At 47.1% G+C, this 23345-nt stretch overlaps 1 protein-coding gene across 1 annotated transcript in view; it reads right to left on the reverse strand.

Annotated features, from left to right (window-relative positions):
* ITGA11 (integrin subunit alpha 11) overlaps window positions 1-23345 on the reverse strand; it is a 133704-nt gene that overhangs the window by 99896 nt on the left and 10463 nt on the right. The window contains exon 2 of the mRNA XM_003267148.4: window positions 4802-4913. Coding sequence (XP_003267196.3) covers window positions 4802-4913 — 112 coding nt within the window. The remainder of the gene's footprint in view (window positions 1-4801; window positions 4914-23345) is intronic.

Genomic DNA, 23345 nt, shown 5'->3' on the forward strand with positions numbered 1-23345 from the left:
AAACAAAACAGATACAAATACCCCGACAGAAACAATATTCCTGAGAATATATACATGGGAGAATACATGGTGACCAAATGAAGTTTATCCCAGGAATGCAAGTTTGGTTTAATAGTTAAAGAAAATATCAACCAATGTAATTAACCATATTAACAGAATGAAGGAGAACTTTACGTCAGGTGTTGCAGAAAAATCATCTGATAAAATTCGGCACCTGTTCATAATTTTTTAAAAAACCAACCTTGGAAAGCTATGAATAGAAAAAACTTTCTTTAATATGGAGGTATCTACAATAAATAAATGAATAAACTAGAGTTAACATCTTATTTAATTATGAAATATTGGAAAATTTCACTATCATAGCAGAAATAAGAAAAGAATGTTCAGTATCACCACTTCTTTTTGACCTTGCACTGAAGATCTTAGCCAGTGCAATTAGAAAATAAATAAAGGTAGGAAAATTGGAAAATAATAAACAAAACTGTGATTATTTCAAATGATCTGATTGTATATGTAGAAAATCCAAAGGAATCCAAAAGGGAGTTATTAGAAATAATAAATGACTTTAGTATAAAGTTGCTGGATGTATTGTAAACATATAAAAATCAATTGTATTTTTATGTACTAGTAAAAAAGATTGAAAAATGAAATTAGAATATTTCATTTTTAATAGTATAAAATATAAATATATAATATGTAATAGTATAAAATACAATTACAAATATATTTATATTAAATATAACATATTTATTATAGTATGATTTATATTAAATATAATATAAATATAAGTATATTTTTATAATATAAAATGAATAGTATAAAATGAAATAAAAATATTTTATTTCTAATAGCAGAAATGCAAATATGAAAATATATTTACATTAAATATATTATGATATAATACATATTTACTATAAATATAACTATATTCATAGTATAAAATGAAATGAATAGTATAAAATGAAATAAGAATAGTTTATTTTTAATAGTATAAAATATAAATATATTTTATATTTTATTAATGCAACAAGAGATATGTAAAACTTACACTGAATATATCAAAGCATTATTGAGAGAAATTTAAAAAACTGAATAAATGGTGGGATATACATGTTAGTGGATTAGAAAAAATATTATTAAGATTTCATTTCCCCCTTATTATGGATTTCATCCATAAAATTGAACATGTAAATTCAGTATAACTCCAACAAAAATCTCAGCAAATTTTGTTTGAGGAAAATTGACAAACTGACTTAAAAATTTATATGGAAACATAAAGGATCTATCACAGCTAAAACAATCTTATCAAAGAAAAACAACCGCATTAAAAAGAGGGCAGAGGACATGAACAGACACTTCTGAAAAGAAGACATACAAGCCGCCAAGAAATATGGAAAAATGCTCCACATCGTTTACCATCAGAGAAATGCAAATGAAAGCCACAGTGAGCTATCATTTCACACCAGTCAGAATGGCTATTATTAAAATGCCCCAAAGTAACGGTTGTTGGCAAGGCTGTAGAGAAAAGGAAATGCTTATACACTGTTAGTGGGAATGGTAATTAGTTCAGAGTTTGGAGATTTCTCAGAGAACTAAAAATAGAATTACTATTTGACCCAGCAATCCCAATTACTGGGTATATTACCCAAAGGAAGACAAATCATTTATCAAAAACACATGCACTCGTATGTTTATCACAGCACTATTCACAATAGCAAAGACATGGAATCAACCTAAGTGCCCATTAATGGTGGATTGGATAAAGAAACTGTGGTCCATATACACCATGGAATACTACACAACCATGAAAAAGAAAGAAATCATGTCCTTTGCAGCAACATGGATGCCATTATTCTAAGCAAATTAACACAGAAACATAAAACCTAATATGGTGTGTTCTCACTATTATAAGTGGGAGCTAAACACTGGGTACACATGGACATAAAAATGGGAACTATAGACATTGAGGACCACTAGAGTGGGGAGGGAGAGCAGGAGGAAACAAGAGTTGAAAAACTACCTGTTAGGTAGCTCACTACCTGGGTGACGGGATCACTTGTACCCCAAACCTCCACACAATGCAATATACCCATGTAACAAATCTGCACATGTACTCCCTGAATCTAAAATAAAAGTTGAAATAAAAAAGGAGAGAAAACCAAATATAGAGAATTCACACGACCTGACTTCGAGACTTATTTTAAAGCTGCAGTAACCAAAGCAGGTTTTTGTTTGCTCAAATTTAGATAAATAGACATATGGAATAAAATAGAGTCAAGAAATAGGCCCATATATCTATGGTCCCCCGATTTTCAACAAAGATGTCACTAGAATTCAATGGGGAAAATAGTCTTTAACAAATTGTGCCAGATCAATTGGCCATCCATATGAAAAAAAGAAAACAAAAACCTCTGACCTTTATCTCACACCTTACACAAACATTAACTTGGGATGAATCATTGACCTAAATGACAAAGCAAAAACATCAAACTTCTAGAAGAAAATAGAGAAGAATATCTTCATGATATGGAGAGAGGTGAAGATTTCTTAAATGGGACACACAAAAAGCACTAACCATAAAAAATATTGATGAATTAGACTTTATTAAAGTTAAGGACTTCTGTTTATCAAAAGATACCATTTAGAGAGTGAAAAGGCAAGCCACAGACTGGGAACAGATATTTGCAATGCTTCTGTCACAAAGGATGTGTATACGGAATGTGTATTTTATATATATATATCATATATATAATATATACGTATATATGATATATATACGTATATATGTATATATTATATATACATATATTATATATATCATATATACATATATATTATATATTATATAAAACATATATACATATATATGATATATATAATATATATATACATATATATGGCCTTTAATCAATAAGAAAAAGGCACAATCTTTACAATGGGCAAAAGACCTGATACAGCATTTCACAAAAGGGGATACAAAAATGGCCATTAAATTTATGAAAATTTGCTCAACATCATTAGTAAACAGAGAAATGCAAATTAAACCCACCATGAGATACCAGCACATACAACTAGAATGACTAAAATTAAAATGACTGATAATGTCATGTGTTTGTGAAGACATGTCACAACCAGAAGGCTCTTATTTTACTAGAGAGAGTTTAAATTGTTAAGCCACTTTGAAACAAATGCCTGGCAGGTCCTACTAAAAAGTTAAACATAACTACTCTTTAACTCAGCAATTCTATCCCGGAGTAAAAACCCAATAAAAGTGAGTACACATGCCCATCAAAAGACACGTACACGAATGCCAATAGCAGCGTTATTTGAAATAGCCCAAAATGGAAACAATACAAATACAGTAAAATAAACACTAAACTTAAATACATTGTGGTAGATTAATACAATGGAATACTGCTCATCAATGGAAGCATGAAGTATGGTTCATTTAACAACATGTTAAACCTCACAGGTGTAACGTTGAGTGAAAGAGGTCAGACACAAATGAGCACCTATTGCATGATTTCTCCTCTACGAAGTTCAAAACCAATCTAAGGAGATAGGAGTCAGCATAGTGGGTCCCTGGAGGGGCACTGGCTGGGGGTGGGGGGTGAGTGGGCACCACCTTCTGGGAAGCTGGAAATGGTGTATGTATCTCTGGGAGGTGATGACATAGGTGTATATCATATGGAAGTTCATTAAGCCGCACACTCAAGATGCCTATACTTTATTGTATGTATGTTATACCTCGGTGGAAAGATATACAAAAATCAAAAAGAATATGAGAGAATTAGCCAGATGGTGGTGGGGTGAGCAGAGAAGTCAGGAGAGGGCGTCGCGGAAGGGAAGAGCATGTTTGAAGAAGATCTGGGGAAACAGCAATGCCGCGATTGTGCCATGTGGCTGGAGCGTTGAACACAAGTAAGGGGTTGGGGGGAACACAAGAAGGGGGAGAGGTTGGGGAGGGTGGACAGGGGCCAGAGTGGGAAGAGGGCAGCATAGAACATTGATCACCAGTGTTCATGAGGTCCCTTGACTATGCAAGGGCTTCTAAATGGGCCATGCAGAGTCCTGGCCCTTTCCATCCCAGGAAGGATAGCCTTCTGCCAGCTAAAAACCAAGTGGGCAGGAGGATGACTAACCATAAATGTGGTGAGAGATCTTATTGGGGTGATAAAAACATTCTAAAACTGATTCGTGGTGATGGTCTTACAACATGGTACATTTTCTTAAAAAAAAATCGTTGACTTGGACACTTGAAATGAGTGAGATGATAAAATATGTTGAAATAAAGTTATTTTTAAAATTGGAGGTGGATCCTTTCTTCCTCCTGATTGCCCCTGCTCTGGAGGGCTCTTGGGGATCTTTCCCGCCCTCTCCCTCCACTTGGTCTGGCTTTCCCTCCCCTTTGCCCCATCGCTGCCTGGGTTTCAGCTAGATAGCACACTCACACCCACCCTCTCAGACACCCCCAGCAGCTCTCCAGGTAGACATGACCAGGGGCTAACAATTGGTCCCCAGGTGCCTGCTACCCCTGCTGTCACATAACCCAGAGAAGGAGGGCTCGTTCATTCCCATTTCACAGATGAGAAGATACAGGGCTTGAGAAATTGAACACTCAAGCTTTCATATTCAGGAGCAGAGCCTGTGCAGCCTCTGACCTGCTAGGACAGAGTCAAGCCACTGGAAATGTCAGTCTCCATGTGAGGGCCAGTGGGGCAGCCATGGGGCACAGGGGCAGGATGGAGTGGCTGGGCGTGGAATGGTACAGGGCTGGGTGTGGGCGGCTGCTCTCACTCACCACTTCTTGCCACTGATGTCGTGCTGCTGCACTGTGTAGCCAAAGAAGGCAGTCCTGGAGCCAGGGATGACCCGGGGCTTCCTGGTGTCCATGTTGAAGGTGTCCGTGAACCCTGAGGCAGGGGGAGAGGAGAGGAGATGAGAGGAGAAGCAGGGGAGTCAGACAGGCAGAGGTGTAGGCCCTGGGCTGTGTCAGACCCACTGGCAGGTCATGAACCTTGGAGGGTCTTGGCTGTGGGATGAGCATGTTTCCCCATCTTGGGGAGCCCCTGTATGAGGTAGCTGACATAATCCCTGCCTGGAAGGGCCCACAGTCTGACGGGAGAGATTCCACCCCAGTCCTGGGGGAGCCTGATATGGTTTCAATGTGTATCCCTTCCAAATCTCACGTTGAAACAGGATTCCCAATGTTGGAGGTAGGGCATGGTGGGAGGTGTTTGGGTCATGGGGGCAGATCTCTCATGAATTGCTTGGTGCCATTCCCTTGGTGATGAGTGAGTTCTCACTCTAAGTTCTCACAGACCTGGGTGTTTAAGAGTGTGGGGCCTCCCGGTTCTCTTTCTTGCTCCCACTCTTGCATGTGACACGCTGGCTCCCCTCCACCTTCCACCATGATTGGAAGCTCCCTGAGGCCCTCATTAGAAGCAGATGCTGGCACCATGATTTCTGTACAGTCTGCAGAACTGTGAGCCAGAATAAACCCCTTTTCTTTCTTTCCTTCCTTCCTTCCTTCCCTTTTTTTTTTCTTTCTTTTTTTATTTTTTCCCCGACACAGAGTCTAACTCTGTGGCCCGGGCTGCAGCACAGTGGCTCGGTCTTGGCTCACTGCAACTTCCTCCTTTCGGGTTCAAGCGATTCTTGTGCCTCAGCCTCCCAAGGAGCTGAGACTGCAGGGACATGCCACTGTGCCTGGTTGATTTTTATATATTTTTTAGTAGAGACAGGGTTTCACCATGTTGGCCAGGCTACTGTTTTCTTTATAAATTACTTAGTCTCAGGTAAAGAAAGGCCTAATACAGACCCTGTACATGGATAGGGGAGGCATAAAACCTGCTCTCAAAGAGACCCAGTCTGAATGGAAGACCTGTCCTTCCCCCAGGGAATTCCCGATTCTACCAGGCAGAGACAGTTAACCTCCTTCTCCATCACTCCTTCCTCCCACCTGTTGCTTCCGGCTTTCGTTGGTCTCCTCTTTTTTTTCCTTCTTATTTTCCTCCTCTCTCCTGTGCTCCCTTCTCTTCCCTCCTCCTCCCTTCATTATTGCCTCCCCTATCTGCTGAAGAGTCAGGGAACTGACACCCGCCTTTCTCTGCAAGCCTGAGGTCCCAGTGGCCATGGGCTCCGGCACTGGGCTCTCCATTTCCCTCTGAACCAGTTGGCAAAGCTCCATCTGGCTTCGGCAGGGGCTTCTACTTGGCCGGGGCAGCTGAAGCGAGCACAGAGAAAGCCCCATGACCCTTTCGCCCTGGCCCCAAGGGTCGCCCCTGTTTGTTTAAGTCACCTGTCAGTTAACTAATTCTTCCTGGCGGGAAGCCTGTGTTAAGCCAAATGCTTTACCCCTTTGGGCAAATCACAAGAAACAACAAAATAGCACCTCACATCTGTATAGTACTTTTGGTTTCTGGGCCTCCTCACATCTGACATCATTTGCTGTTACAGGACCTTGGAGAATGAGTGAGCATCATCCTCACTTGGCAGATGCACTTGGTGCAGTACCAGAGAGGTTAAGAGGATTGTCCAGGGGTGCACAGAAGGTCAGTGGTAGCATCAGAACTAGGACCTCAGACACTTACTCTGTGATGCCTCCCCCCCAAAAGGCATTTTCAGAGCACATCTGGCCTTGATACCCATCCAAACTTGGGACGCATTAAATTTGAGGGATGGGATCTTGCCACGAGCCAAAACTTTTGGATAAGTAAAAGTGAATTGGCAGAATAGACCTTTTATCATTGTTGCCCCTTTCACATGTAGGATACTTATTAAGTTTCAAAGACCATTCACATGTATGTTATCATTTGATCTCCATGACATGCAGCAAAGGGAAAACAGAGGGTCAGAGAGCTTAACTGACCTGCCCAAGGACCCAAGCCCGCTGGGTAGGGCCTCTGAATTTGAGGCTTGCACCTGCGCACGAGTGCCCCACTCTCCTTCCCCTGGGCACTGACCCCCTGCTCAGTATTCAAGGGTGAAGCCCTGGGGCACCTACTTTAATAAGGCCTATCGTGCAGAAACAAGTGATTTTTCCCCCAGTCTCCCCCCCGTTTTTTTTTTTTTTTTTGCTCAGCAAACAGATACAGTAGCCAAAATTTCCATCGTTAGAGTCATAGAATTAAAGTCCCCAGAGGTAAAACTGAGGGACCTTCAAGTAGGGATATTAGATACGTGTTATCTTATTGAACATGCCAACGGATTATTAGCACTTCTGGAGCACTGAGTTAGGAAAGATTCTGAGGTGAAGTCTGGGCTCAGTAGGCAAGAGGAGTGTGACTGATAACAGTGCCTGCTACTGGTACTGGACAATGGCAGCAAGTGACTATGTAGCTGCCAACTCTGTCTTCGTGATTCCTAATCTGCCACATGAATTTAGTGTCATGGCCCTGGAGTGGGGGTTGGGGAAGAAGAGTATGTGAATCCGTTAGTGCTTTGTTTACAAAGCCCATGCCGTAAATGAACTTATTAGCCTGGTTAGCAGCAGGCAGCCTTGGAGAAGAGGACTCTGTTCAGGTGAGCACAGGGTCCTGAAGAACACAGGTCCCTGGCCAGTGAAGGCATGTCACAGAGGAGAGAGAGAGAGACACCAGTATCACATGTGCAATGTCACAGAGGAGAGAGAGAGAGACACCAGTGTCACCTGTGCAGAGCTGGGAGCCTGGTGGGCACAGGGGGGTTACAGAAGTAGTGTTGCAGTGGCAGAGAGAAACTTACCCTCTCTCCAAATCTGTCCCAGGAATGAACACACACGTATGCACACATGCACACGCACACAGATATACATGTATGCATGCACATGCGCACACACACAGACACACACATGCACAGGCCACATACACCCTGACTGTGGACAGCACTTTGCCTGGCTTCCTGGTGCCCACTAGAGACTAGGACTTCCCCTTCCTGCATCTGAGCCAGCAGGAAGAGGAAAGTGTGTTCTAGCTGTCAGGAAATCCAGACCACCTACCACTTCCAGGCCTACAGAGGGGTGAGGGCCAGTGAAGATGAAGCCACAGATTGTGCCTTTGGGGCCTTGTCCACCCCAAGCCTTCTATTAGTGCTTCTTGTGCAACCATGGCCAGAGGGACTCTTCCAAGACCTGTGAGATCCTGTCATCCCTCAGATCCATCCCCTCTATCAATGAGTTTTCCACCCCATCAAAGCCAAGGCCAAACCCCTCATTGCAAGGCCCTCCATGATCTCACCCCGTTCACTCTGCCCCATTAATTTCTACCCTCTCCTCCTCCTCTCCTCTAGCCACACTGACCCTCTCGCTGTCCTTCCAACGTCAGACTCGTTCTCTGCTCAGCATCTTTGCCATGGCTGTTCCCTCTTCCTGGAATGCTCTTCCTCCCACACCTGCAAGGCTCTCTCCCTCCAGTCTTAGAGTCTCTGTTTCAATGCCATCTTGTCCATCACCAGGCCACCAAACACCCCAGGGATCCCTTCCTGTGCTCCATTTTTCCTCATAGCACTTATCACAAACATAGGACATTTATTTGTTTATTGTCACATGGCTGATATTTAGAATATTCCTATAGTCTCTAAGTGCCACGGGACTCTGCTGTGTCCTCACTGCTGTATCCTCAGTGCCTTGAATGAAGGTCCAGCTCATAGATATTGGTTGACTGAACAGTTAGAGACCGGGACCTTCATTTGTCTGGGACAATCTCTCCCCTCAGTGAGGAATAGCAGAAAGGAAATAATGATGAGCGCTGATATATTCCAGGCACGATCCTAGGCATCTAACCATGAGTTTTACATTAATCAATTAAATCTCACACCAACTCCGTGAGACAGATACAATCACACCTCTGGGAGATTAAACAGTTTCCCCAAATCACTCAGCTGGGGACACATTAGCTGGAAACATGACCACATAGCTTGGGGTGCCGGGGTGATGTGTTCTCTTCCCTCCCTAGATCAGTTTTTCATAAGAAGGACTCACTGGGGAGAAGGGAAGATTCCTTTTAGAGAAGAGGGTCTCCGCTTCCTGCCCTAGGTCCCACTGCCTCTGCCTTTGGGTTCCAGCAGGGAGACGCAATGGGAGGGAAAGCCAGCTGCCTGCATTCCATCCTGCAGCCAAAGTGAGGTGCCCAGTGAGGGGGTGGTGGGGGCCCAGGGGAAGGTGGGACTAGTCCTAGACAGAGCCCCAACCTCACTGGGGATAGGATTAGTGAAATCTGGCCACAAGGAAGAGGCATTAAATTACAAAGTGCGGGTTTCATCTCCAGAGACCGGTTGGCGTTTGCTTCTGACCAAACCGAACCAACCAGAGAGTGGATTTCCTAAAAATGATGTCAGTCAAGTCCATCTCTCTGACCTCGGCTCCTGACAAGATCTCTGGCCTCCTCCTTTTATGGTAGATGGGTTTCATGTTTGGGAGAAGTACTTTTCTCAGAGATTGATGACTTCCAAATACCAACAAGATAAAGTTGTTTTGATGGGAATGAACAGGCTGATTGCAGTGATGTTGGGAGCCTGGTTGGGCAGCTTGCCACTGTTCTGCCCTTGATATTGATGACAGAGGGGGAAAAAACCCACAATTCCTGGGCTGCTGTCCTGTGGGCCATGGCCAAAGTTACGTCAACTGTTGCTCCCTTTCTCAGAATCTTGTCTGTCTTCCAAAAAAAGCATCAGTCAGTCTCAAGAAGGGATGGAAACCACGGCATCAAGCCAGAGCATCACTTGGGGCTCACAGTTCTCAAAGCTACTCCACTCCCTGCAGGTTAAGGTGGAGGCCAGGTGGGGCAGTCCTGGTCCCAAGTGCTGAGGGCTGCTGGCCAGCGTATGGCTAAGGCCATTCAACAGCTCAGCGGGGAGAGTTCGCTCCAGCTTAAGGAGCGTCTGCTGTGCTGTTCCATTTCCCTGCCTCTCCTCCTCCTCCCAAATAGCTTCACAGGGATCTTGGGAGAAAGTCCAAAATGTTCCATGTGGCCCCATGGTCCTCAGCCTCTCCCTAGCCTTGTCTTGTGTGTTTTCCTCTAGGTCCCTTTTCTGCTCCCCCAGATGCACCTTGCTTCCTCCACCTTAGGGCCTCTGCTTGTGCCATTTCCTCTGCCTGAGCCTCTCTGATGAGCTTCCCATCACCTTTAAACCCCAGCATAAATGCAAATCCTCCCCTGGCCTCCCCTGGGAAGCTTCCCTGATATCTTGATTACATCAGATCTTGCTTAATGATCTCATCACCCATGTGCCTTACTAATGGGTGACTGGTGACCTCTCCTTTTCTTATCACTGTTAGTAATTCTACGCCATGGATGTGACTGTCTGATTACTCCTGTCTCCCGCATCAGGACACAGGCTCCAAGAGGGCAGGATGGGATCTGTTTGCTACTCATTGTTGGGTCTAGCGCTTAGCACAGGAGATGAGTGGAGGGCAAGACAAGAAGAGAGATGGGTCCTATCAGCTTGGGAGAGTGGCTCACAGGAAGCACGTGGAGGGCAAGACAAGAAGAGAGATGGGTCCTATCAGCTTGGGAGAGTGGCTCACAGCAAGCACGTGGAGTGCAAGCGTGCCCTGCAAACAGATGCCATGGTTGTTAGAGAGAAGGACCATGTGGGCTGGGTGCTCAGGAAGCTTCTGGAGGTGTGATTCTGGCCTTGAAGGGCCACGTGGAGGAATAGGTGAAGTGGTCCAAAGGTGCTAGGCAGGCTTTCCTGGTGCAAATGTGGAGCCAGGGAAAAGAAGAGAACAGCCTACCTAGGTGGAGGTGTCAGGAACTGCCCGGCTCCTCCTGCCATCCTGCCAGGCTCCTTGAGAGTCAGGCCAGACGTGAAGAGAGGATGGGCTTTCAGTTCTGGAAGGAATTGGTTAGAAGCCTGGCTCTAGCACTTATTCATAAGTGGGTGACCCTGAGGCATTACTCTCCCTTTCTGGTTCTCAGTTTACTCACCTATAAAACAGGAATAAAAATATCTATCTGGAAAAGTGGTTGGCAAGACTAAAGGGAGTAGCAAACCTCTGGCACTGCCTGGTGCAGGGAAGGTACTTAATACATCTTGGTTGAATTGAAATGGATCAAGATGCCCTGTTCCCTGAGCTGGCCTCAGTGCTTTTGCCCATGCTGTTCACCATGCCTGGAAGGCCTTTCTTCCCTTCGTCCTACACTTTCAAGGCCCAACTCTGATGACACCTCTGCTGCAAAGTGGTCATTCCTCTGGGGCCCTCAGCGTGGGCTGCTCATAGCTCTGTCACTCCCTGCCTTGCATAACAGCTGCCTTCCCTTCTACCATGCTCTTAGGTTATGTGCTATTCAAGGCCACATCCATGAATGGCTTTTATCTTTGCCCAGTGCCCAAAAGATGCAGATAGACTTGCCTACCGGATTTCTCACCTTCTGAGAATCTGTTCTCAGAATCAGTATCTGTTGGCTCCTCCTGCCTTAGTTTACCTCCTAGCTCCCTGACTTAGGTACTGATAGTAGGTACTGATAGGTAGTACTGATACTCTACCTATCAGTACTACCTGATTAGGTAGGTACTGATAGTCCCCTACCACTTAGATAACAATAATAAAAATAACTGTGTACATGCACAAAGCTCTTACTATGTACCAAGCTCTATTCTGAATGTATTTAATGCTTATAACAACCTTTTGGAGTAAGTATATTATCATTCTCATTTTAAAGATGAGGAAACTGAGCCACAAAGAAGGTCAGCCACTGGCCAAGCTCATACGGCTAGGAAGTGGCCGGGATGACTTTGAGGCCTCATGGGTCCCGTGCCATCCAGCCCAACACCATCAGGTCTTCCTCTGCCCTTTCAGCCACCACCCGCTGTCCTCAGTCACTTGAATCCTCCCTGGCGTGGCCTCAGCCAGGCTTGTCCCCTCCTACACACCTCTTCTTCTTCAGACTCATCCATCCCAGTCACATGCTGTAAGATCCTGCTCAATACAGAACTGACTGGTGACTCCCTGATCACAAGTGGAGCATAGCAGACCTGGTATACCAGAAGGATGGGGCCAGAGTCCCAAGGGCCTTGAAAGTCTGGATGAAGCACCAGGTTGGAGCTGATGGCCAGAGGAAGCTGCTCTGTGGAACCTAAGCGTGAACACCTCCCAGCAGCCTCCCCGCAGCCCTGCCCCAGGCCTCCACTGGTTCTTTGGGCTCTGCTCCATGTTGCAGATGCACCTGTGTAAGCAAGAGCTTTCATTTTCCTTGGATGGACGGTGCTGGGATGGGGTGAGGGAGGCAGGGTTTATCACTAAGAATCTCTGACATTATCTTCCTCTTCCCAGTTTTACTTGGGCCCCAAGAATCTTCACGTCTAAAAGCAAATCACAGACAGGGAGAGGAGGAGGGAGAAAAGACCATAAGCTGGCCTAAGCAAAAAGATATGGCAAAGTGAACCTCTTGCTGCTATGGGGGAAAAAACAACCCATTCGAAAGTGAAGAAGTAATGAACTTCAGATGGCTGGCTGTTCCATATCCTCTGCATTGCTGCCCCTTTTGCCCTGGTGAGTAGGGAACATGTGAGGGTTCTTTCTCTGCTGCCAGCCAGCCTTCCCTTCTGCCCAAGGCCATCATTTCAAAGAAGCATCTAGGAAGGCAATGCTAGGTTTGGGAGAATTGCTGGAGGCCCAAGGACCCTAGTCTAGGCTCCTGTAGTAGGCACTAGTGTGATAGAGCAAGGGAGGGATGAGGGGATGTGGTCCCCATATCAGAGAAGCTTCTAGCTAGTTGAGGAAGAGGGCCTCCATTAGAGAAGAACTTGGGGAGCCCTCTGACTCCAGTGGGGAAGCAGGGATCCTGCCCTTGGGGACCTGCTGCTCTCATAGGAGACCTAGTAACTCTGCCCTCACCCCGGGAAGCCCCCAGGCAGGTGGGTAGTGTGCGGTTCCACCCCCATGGGCAGCTGCATGGCCAACAAGGAACTCACAGTGGACTGTGAGCGTCCCATGGGCAGCAACTCTGCCTGCATTGCCACACGGAGGGTGTGGATTGGATATTTAAGTAATAGGATTAGATGTGTACACTGAGCAGAACTGATTCTGCACAATCTTCTCCCCATCTAGGACTGAGCAACGTGAGGAAGAGAACTGGGTTCTATTTATCCCTTTATCCCACCATAAGGCCTGGTGCTCAGAAAAATGTGTTGAGTTAAAGTAGAAAGTTCAGCTCTGACAACAACAACAAATTATCAACAACAATAACCCTGGAGAGGCCTCACCCAGGCTTATCCCCCTCCCACACACTCCTTCTTCAAGACTCACCCATCCTGGGCCCATGCCCTCTGCTCGCTACAGAACTGATTGGTGGCTCCCTGAGCACAACAGGCAGAGCACAGGAGACCAGGTATGCCAGAAGGACAGAGCCAGAGTCCCAAGGGCTTAAAAGTCTGGATGAAGCAGCAGATGGGAGCTGATGGCCAGAGGAAGTCGCTCTGTGGCAGAAGAGAGGAACTGGAGGCACAGCCATCCTGTAACTTGTCCCAAGTCACATATCTAGTGGGTGGCAGAGCTGGGATACAAAAACAAGTGGTCCTGCTCCAGCTTGCATCATTAGTCTCAACTCTTCACTTCTCTATATGCACACCCTTTACCATGGGACTTTGCAATTCCTGCCTCTAAAAGAGCAGAGTATATTTCCCCCAAACTTGACTTTGGGCTAGGCCATCTGAGCAGAAATAATGTGTGCCCATTCCCAGCCTGGGCCTTAGGATGCCTTGTCTATTTCTGCTTGCTTGCACTTCTGGCAGCAACTCAGAGCAGAGCTGCCCCAGCTGAGTTGCCCCAGCCCAACCTAGCTGAGGTCAGCAACCCCAAACTCACGAGCAAGCCCGGTGAGCCCAGCAGAGCCACTCAGTTGAGCTTAGCTTGGAACAGTTCACTCCCCCACCCTCAGCTGACCCCAGATATGTGAAATAAACAATTATTATTGTGTGCCACTTAGATTTGGGGGGATTATTTGTTACAGGACATTATTATAGCAATTGATAATTGATGCAGCTTAGCTCTTAAGTGATGGACCATCAAGGAGGACAAGGAACAATTTCACAGAGTGATTGGACAAAGACAAAGAGAAGAGGAGCTGGGGACCTTTGGGGACTCATGGCTTCTGGGGTAGTACCCCAATCATTTCCTACTCAAGATCTCATCAGGAAGGCCCAACATTAGGCAGAGCTGGGCCCGGGCCTACCCCGTCAGGGAGAAGTGTGGCCTAACAAGTAAATCATGGCCTCTTCCTGCCTCAGCCATGCACCGGGCCTGATGGCTGGGTTGTCCTGAATCACTCAGGGAATGGCAGATGCAGATCCACAGCCAGCCAGGCATCCAACACGGATTCTGGGCTCTGGAGCAGCTCTGTGCAGAACGGAGCCTCCAGAGCATGAGGCCTCCTTCACTTCATTTTCTCTCTTTCTAGTTGCTAGGGGGCATGACATGAACTCCCCGTTAGACAAGCTACCATTGGGTCAAAGGTGGTGTATAGCAAATATGTTATTAGGGAGGGGGAACTTACTCATTTTTTTTTGTTTTTTTTTTGAGACAGAGTCTCGTTCTGTCGCCCAGACTGGAGTACAATGGTGTAATCTCAGCTCACTGCACCCTCCGCCTCCCAGGTTCAAGCAATTCTCCTGCCTCAGCCTTCCAAGTAGCTGGGACTACAGGCATGTGCTACCATGCCTGGCTAATTTTTGTATTTTTAGTAGAGACGGGGTTTCATCATATTGGCCAGGCTAGTCTTGAACTCCTGACCTCAAGTGATCTACCTGCATCGGCCTCCCAGAGTGCTGGGATTACAGGCGTGAGCCACCGGCACCCAGCCAGGATTTTATCTTTAAGAACAAGCAGGAATTTTCCAGATCAAATAATCTATTAGCCTCCAAACTTTGTTTTTCTACAGTGAATCCCACATTTTTTGAACAAAATATATACACGAAAAGTAGACACAAGAGGTGGATGTTGGGGTTAGGACTAGGGGGTAGGGAGGAATTTCCCACCCTCAGTAGCAGACCTAAGACGCTTCACTGAAACCTTAGGGTTTCCTAGAACACAGTTTGAGAACTGCTCTGTCGAGTTTAAAAAGCTTGTTGCTATAAGTGGGAAGACTAAGGCCCAGAGCAGGGTAGAAACGTGTCCAAGGTCACCAGCCTCTCTTCATACTTATCTATGTTCACCACCACTCCTGTGTTAGTCCCCTCTATGGCCCTTCAGTTCAATAAACCTCTATTTGGGGTCTATGGAGCTCCAGGTTCCATGGTAGGAAGTGAGGACACCAAGGTGGCTGAGACACGACTTACGGTGTTCAGAGCTTACAGCCCCACTGGACAGGCAACAGACATGTTTATAAGTCAACAGAGCCTGAAGTGAAGCCAAGAGAAGTTTGGACTGGGGTGGGGTGATCTGAGTTCTAATCTCAGCTTTGTCATTAACTCGGCTGGATGTCCACTGAGAGCCCTGATGCCTCTCTGGGCCTCAGCTTCCCCATCTGTAAAATGAGAGGCTCCTGCTTTGTAACATCGAAGACCCACCATGGCACATGTCAGTGAGGTTCCCTTGGGCAGACGCGCAGCTGACTTCCAGTTGTCGGCACTCGAGCATCTGTCTTGAGTCTCAGCAAACAATTTAGAATTGGAAACCAGGCAGTGTGGAGGAATGCAAACTCATCTTAATGTTGGCCGGAGCCAAGCGCATTTAGGAAGGGAAATCTCCAGGCAGAAATGATAATATTTTGCATTCCCAAGCCAAGGAAAGAACGAAAGAAAATCACCATCAAACGTTTGGCATTGTCCAGGGCCCAGCACTCTCTCTCCCTTTGCCTGCACCATGGAGACTTGGCTGGGCCCTCCTGCCCTGGCTGGGGCTTCTGGACACACCCAGATGTCAGAAAGACAGAGGCATTGGTGGGGGTCCAGGCGATGTGGTCACCTTTCCACAGAAAGCCCAGCCTAGCCCCACAGCTGGACTGTGCTGCTGAAACCTCGATGAGGAGACTTAGGGCAAGTGGGCAGGAGGGCACCATGGCTGCCATCAGACCCCCTCTTAATTCAAAACTCGCAGACACCAGGCAGGGAGCACCAGCTCCTTGAGGCATGACTGTGGTCTTGGAACGACAGAGGCTTCTCTCTCCCTGATGTCTTCTAGGAAAGGTCCCTGGGGGGACGGGGCTGGAGGGCAGAATGCTAAGGTCAAAGGCCATAGGATGAACTTCTGACTTTAGGACAGCTGGTTCCAGGACTCAGCAAAGGGGACATGGGAGTATAACAACCCCTCCTGAGTGCTGAGACCACTGTGGTGAGAACTAGTTTGGACATCAGAGGACCTAGTTTCTCGACTGGCTATGTGACCTGAAACAAATACCTTCCCTCTCTGGACCTCTGTCTCCTCTTCTAGAAAATGAGGAAGTAGGGCCAGGTGGTCTAAAAACATTTCCAGTACTGAGGTTCTGAGTCTGCGTGTTCCTCCTCTTCTGGACTTATTTCCAAATCCATCTCCCCTCAGAGGGGAGGAGCAGGCAGACTGGCACTGGGGGCACTCCCGTGGGCAGGCCGACGGCCAGTGCCTCCGCAAGTCTCTATCAGATTGGCTTTTGGGACTGAGGTCATTCCCTCCTTCCCCTCTAGCACTTGGGTCCGAACAAGTGTCCCTCAGCCTCAAGCCCCCCATGAAAGTGAGCTGTAACCCCTCTCCCCATGGCTTAGCACCCAGCCGGGCCTGCCCTGCTGCTGCAGTTGCAGGCTGCCACTGGGGCTGGCCTGGTGATGCCAAGCCAGTTCTTACTACCCTGATACCCTCCTGTGCTCTAGAGAAAACTTGACCAAACTTGGGTCTTTCCAGGAGAGGGATGCATCCCTCCTCTTTACTCCTGCAAAAGACCCCCCTGTTTTCTAGCTTCTCTGATCAACTCGTCAGCATCTTACTTCTCTACCAAATGACTACCCCTGGGTGGACTGCTTGTCTCTCTGCTAACTGGGCCTTATCCCCCTGCCTTTTTCTCTGAAGGAAGCTCTACGGAGTCTCTCCTATTCCTTATTCCTCCAACCATAATATCACCGCCAGCCACTGGCCTTCCTCATCTCTGGATGTGTCTCTTGGCTTCCCCGGGCTTTGTGCAGGTCAGAACGCAACTCACTGGAGAAGACGGGGAGGAATAATGGGAGGAAGAAATTGTGTCTCCTGATGGAGTCTGGAGAAAGGGGAGGGGTTCAAGGGATGGAGGGTGCTGTCCATTTGAAGGCTGGATAGAGAGACTGGCCACAGAAGGGAAAGGAGAAGGATTTCAGCAGCAGGGGGGGCTTCCGTGGAAAAGCATCATCTGTCCCCATGGTATGAGCACACCCCTCATTTCTTAGCAGAATCTCTGGGGGAGATTATCTCATTTGGGAAACAGCATGTCCCCAGTCCACACCCACTGCTGCTTCTGGCAGGGAGCGGCTCCGAGCGCGCCAGTGGTTTGAGGCAAGGCCTGTGTCATGGAGCTGCAGCCACAGTGTCCACCTTGCCCGGGAGGAGAAGCCCTAGATAGGGATGTGCTCACATGTCCTCTCGAATGTTATGCATGTGAAAAAGAACACACCATGTGAAAAAGAGGAAGCAGAGAGCTTTCTCATGAGGGGCTGGGAGCCATCACTAGGTGATTTCCAGGGTCCGCTTCAGCTGAGAGTCTATAAGATTCAGCTGGCTTTGATGTGGATGCTCAGAAAGAGTGAAGCAGGTGCTGCCTGCCGCCAGGGGTGAGCTTATCAGATGAACTTGATATTCATCCAAGAAGGGCCTAAGTAGAGGGACACAGGGCAGCCTGCCATTCACCCACTGTCCTCTGTCAATTCCACCTCCCCTTTCAGCTGGGCCCTGGCACATCCTTATCACACACACTGGGTGCCTGCAACCTTGGAGCATCCCGGCCCTGGCCTGCCTCCCTCTCTTCTACTTCAGTCTTGTCATCTCATCAAAAGCCTTACCTGTTATCCGTCCCATCCCCTCAATGTCCTTTTCTATGGTAGATAAACTAATGCTTGTTAACGAGTGACTTATCACAACAGCCTCCCCTCAGCCATCAAAAGCATTTACAGCTCTATATGAGGAAGAATTCTCCAAATCAGAAAAAAAACAATCAATCTGGGGCTGGGCAGCCTGTGGAGGAGTGAGGCTCCCTTCCCTGGGGTTGCAGAGGAGAATAAATGCCGGCTAGGGCAGGTGGCATGTAGGCTGAAACAGAGACACTCACAGAAGCATCCGGAGACAGGGAGACAGAACGAGCAAGGGCTGGTGAGAGCCTCGGCCGTCCTTTGTATCTTTTTCTGAGAAATCAGGAGTTTGCCAATGGGCTGGTTAAGCAGATGTCAAGCTCAAGGAAAACAGGCCTAAAACTTTAAAGCAGCAAACAGCACATTGAGATTGACTGTAATTAACATTGTTTTTCCTCCGAGCCCTGGACAGCCATCTCATGACTTCAGAGAGTACATGGATCATCTTCTTCAAGAACAAGGGTCATGGCTGGGCGTGGTGGCTCACACCTATAATCCTAGCACTTTGGGAGGCGGATTGCCTGAGCTCAGGAGTTCGAGACCAGCCTGGGCAACATGGTGAAATCCCGTCTCTACTAAAATACAAAAAATTAGCTGGGCCTGGTGGCAGGCGTCTGTAATCCCAGCTACTCAGGAGGCTGAGGTAGGAGAATTGCTTGAACCCAGGAGGCAAATGTTGCAGTAAGCCAAGATCGCACCACTGGACTTCAAGCCGGGTGACAGATGGAGACTCCATCTCCATAAAAAACAAAAGCAAAAACAAGGGTCACAGTTTTATGAAAACTAGTGTATTCTTCCGTCTTACATCATTTATCATTTTCTCTGTGTAGGAAAAGTGATCAAAATGGACCTCCTTCTCTTTTTTTTTTTTTTGAGACGGAGTCTTGCTCTGCCTGAGCGAGTGTGTGGGGCCTTGGCCTCAATGTGGCCCGAGCTCCTGAGGACCCCATATTTCACCCCACCCAGCCCAGGCCTGCCCTTTGAGCCCCACAATCAATTTCCTGGCTGCTTATAGGACATTTCACTTGGACATCTCATAGCGTCTCACATTTCACATGCTGGAAAAGGAACCCAGGTTTTCGCTTCTGAAATGGTTTTTTTCCCCATTGCAGGAAATGGCATTACCACCCGCCAGATGGCTCAAGCCAGAAGCTTGAAAGTCATTCCTTATGATTTTCCTTCACTTCCCATCAGCAAATCCTGCAAGTTCTAGCCCTCATTTCCTCTCCAATGTGCCCACTCCTCTCTGTCTCTTTTGCCATACTTGGACTAAGCCACTCTCTTCATTTTGTATCTGGACTTGCACTAGAGTTTTCCAACTGGTCTCTCATTCCAATTTTGCTCAGCTTCTAGCTATGCTCTTCACAGCAGCCACAGTGATCTTTCAACAGTGTGAGCTAGATCCTGGCTCTGCTGGAAGCCCCCGAGAGTCCCTCCATTGCATTTAGAATAGATTCTAGACCCTTCCCAGGGCCCACCAGGCCCTGTGGATTTGCTTTCTCACACTACTTTCCAGCTTCACCGTCTTCCTCTCTGTTCCAGGCAAAGGGGACTGCAAATGCAAGGATCTCAAAGCTGTTTCCCACTTTGAGATCTTCGCATTTGCAGTCCCCTTTGTCTGGAACATTGTTCCCCAAGAACTTTGCTCAGCTGGCTCCTTCTCAACCTCCAGTTTTAATGCCATGGCCTCTGAGAAAGGAGAATCCATATGGAGAATCTGTTCTTCTCCCTCACAACATCTTCTTTATGTATTTTACAATTAAAAATAATTACAGGTTGTTATAAGAGTTGTTTGCCTACTTGGACACTGTCTCCTCTCCCACTGGAGTTTAAGTTCCACAAAGGAAGGGACCAATGTATGCTGGAGTCTGCATGCAAGAGCTGATCGTGTGCAATCTTCCCATTAGTGATGTCATGTTGGTAGCTTGAAAACGACCATGGTGGGAGGATTTACATCATGGTAATTGGCAAATATTACAAATAAGAATGATAGGAATTTTTTCCATCCCATCCCAAGAGGCAGAATCAGTGTGTCTGTCTCTCCACTTTATCCTTAGCATCTAGAACAATGCCTAGCTCACAATAGGTGATCTATATACATTTGTTAAATGAGATGGAAAAAAATGAATAGAAGTATTCACGCTTCTAAAACACTAACCTGCCAATAAGGGGTTAAAGGGGAAAGTGATAGAGCCTCAGGGAGGGAAGGAACTTAGAGTACTGGATTTGGCTTCAGAAGTCCTGGTTCTATTGCCAGTATGGTTTCTAAATTGCTTTGCAACTTTGGACCAGTTTCTTACTTCACATGGCCCTCAGTTGCCTTATCTGTGAAAGTCACACACAGGACTAGATGCTTTAAGTCCCTGTATAGGATTTTTAAAAGCCCATTTATGTACACCTTTATCGCTTTCTTTACCCCCCCCCACCCCCTTCCTTAGGTCACTTTACTACACAACTGCAGAGGATGCTGTTTACATTGTGGTTGATGTAAATCATATAGTGCACAGCTGGTACAGCTGTACGTGGCGGCCCTGCCCCCACTGATTCTGGCTTCAGGCCATTTCAACTGGAGCTGAATTGGACAGTGAGTCCCTCCCTTTCCTGGCATACTAACCATCTCAAAGAGCTCAGACAGTTTGGTTTTGGTTTTCCAACTCCTAAGCTTGTCTCCTGCTTGTCATGGGTGTGTGGATCAAAAGCCCTGTGCATGTGGGATGAGCCCCAGCCCAGAGAGTGTTTGGGCAAAATAAGAGCAAGACAAGGCTCAGGATATGCAATTTGTGGCAGGGCTTTCCCTCAGACGAGAGGAAGTAGGGTGAAGAGGACCCAGAGAACTACTGGGCCAGTCTGCCCTGATCTTTGAATGCAAACTAAAAAAAGGAATTGCGGGGGCCCTTCCCTTCTAAGCCTGCAGGGCCCGCCCTCCAGTGGATATACCCCACACCCATCTGAAAAGTTCTCTGGCTGCATGGAATTTCACATAGATCCACCAGATGCCATTGTCTAGGCTTGGTGGGGATGGCAGACTTTGGGGAGTGGAAGTGTTTTTGTTCTCTGAGGGTTATGCAGAGGTCTTTTTGGTTTTCAGTACAGGCCAGTTTTTCATGGTTGCAAAACCATCTCAACTGTCTACTGACAACTGCTACTTTTAGGTCCTTAAAGGAGTCAAGGGCTCATGACTCCGTCTGCCTTTGCTAGGAAATGAAGGACTACCATGCAAAGTGGTGAGCCCCCGTCACTGGAGGGATGCAAGCCTAGGGTGGCCATTTGTTTGGGATGTTCAGGCTCTGTTAAGGGCCCTCCCAGGCAGACCCTTGGTGCTGAGGCCTCTCAGGGAACCCCTGAGGCCCAGGACCCCTCATGAACCTGTGGATGAGGAAGGGCCAACCCTGCACTGAGTGTACCCATTGTTTGGAAATAGAGTCCCTGTTGTCAACTTCTTTCTCCTGGTACATCTGGGTTTATAATCAGGATTGAGGTTCTGGCTCAGGAAATGTTCATGGCAGCATGGAAGCATAGCCCCTAAAGGGCTTTTAGAAACATGAAGGCCAAACATTTATTTTAGAAGAGATTGAATGGAAGTCTTGAGAGGTTTGGATTCTGGCTCTCTTGTTCGGCAGCAGATGTATGACCTTGGGCAAGACACTTGACCTCTCAGAATTGCCGTCTCTGGAGTCAGACTGCCTGGCTTCAAACGCCAGGCTGTGACTTTATCATCCGGGTGATCTTGGCTAAGTTACTTAACTTCTATGTTAGCTAGAATTACTGTTGCCATTAAGTGTCGAGACCAGTGTTGAAACCTTATGTCAGTGGAACAGCCCCCTAATATGGACTTCGTTAGGCTCAGACTCAGTCTCTCCACCTGTGCAATGGGTTTCATGTCATCTCCCCAGCCACTAGGGCAGATTCTGGTTTGGTGGTTCCCAGGGATTGGACTGTAATCTGGGGTCTATGTTCAGCTCCCACCATCTTCTCTGGGCACTCCTAGCTCCTTCTTGGGTGCTAAACAACATGGCCACATTCTGTGGCATAAGGATGATGTCTGAATCACTACCCTTTTGTGGGAAATGAGGCATTTAAAATTTCTGCTGCATGCCGCCCGCCCCCTTGTTTCCTAGGAAGTCCCATTATATAGCTAGGTTTTCACTGTGTAAAAACAAGGCCATTCCCCTGTCTCCTTGTGTCATCTCAGAGTCATAGTAAATAGTGATGAATAGCATGGGGCCAGTTGGGCTGACCTGGACTGCCTGCTGTGAGCCAATTTACTCCTTTCTAAGGTTCCCCTCCCTTCCAGAGCCCTTCCTCCCTTCAGCAACCTTCCTTGCCCTGCCCATTTGTAAGCGATGCTCAATGGCCACCAATCTCTTCTTGTCTGGAAAGAAAGCCTTTGATAACAAGTAGACAGGGAAAAGTCAGGACTGAATGTATACCCACCTAGTGGCCTGGGGTCGTAAGAAGGACGATTGGCTTATCTAAAAGGAGTGATTGATTAGTAAATGGGATTTCTAGCAACTGTGACAGGCTGGTGGGGAGATTTTAACTGATTGGTTGATTCATTCTTGAACTATTTATCACTTGTACACTCTGGCCAAGCACTGCTCTGGGCCCTGGGATGCGTAAGTAAACTCTACAGACAAAAATCTTTGCTCTCAGGATTACATTCTATTGGAGCAGGCAATATACAACATGAATAAATAAAACAGGTAATAATGTGAGATAGTATTAAAAGCCTCGGAGAGACCTAAAGCAGGGAAGGGGGATAGGAGTGGAGTTTATGCATGTGAATGCATGCAGAGGGGTTGAATTTTAGGTAGGAGACCAAGGCAAGGCCTCAATGGGAGAAGCATGTTGGAGTAAAGACCTGCAAGAAGTGAAAGAGGTTCTCAGGGAAGAGCATTCGAGGCAGAAGAAACAGCAAGTGCAAAGTCTGAGGTGCCTGATGTGTTTGAAGAACAGCCTGGAGGCCCCAGGGGTAGAGCGGAGTGAGCCAGTGGGGAAGGCACAGAGGATGAAGTCAGAAAGGCAGGGGAGCCAGATCACACGGGACCTCTTACTCAGAGTAAGCGGGGAGCCCTGGAGAGTTTGGAGCGGAGCAGGGACATGACATGATGTGACCTACATTCTGGTGGCAGTCCTCTGGCTGCTGGGTGGGAGAGCCTCAAGGCACAAGGGCAGATGCAAGGAGGCCAGTGAGGGGGCTGTGGCCACAGGCCATGAGAGCTTTTCTGTCCCCTGACCCCTCATGTAACCTGCCTTCTGGTCTTCCTCTTTGGGGCTGAGCAGAGTGGGGGAGATAGATTGGAGATCAGAGCCTTCACACAAAGGTGATGTGGGGCCAGCCTGGGTGGGGGGTGGGGGTGAGG

Source organism: Nomascus leucogenys, chromosome 6 (assembly GCF_006542625.1).
Source record: "Nomascus leucogenys isolate Asia chromosome 6, Asia_NLE_v1, whole genome shotgun sequence".
Lineage (NCBI taxonomy): Eukaryota > Metazoa > Chordata > Mammalia > Primates > Hylobatidae > Nomascus > Nomascus leucogenys.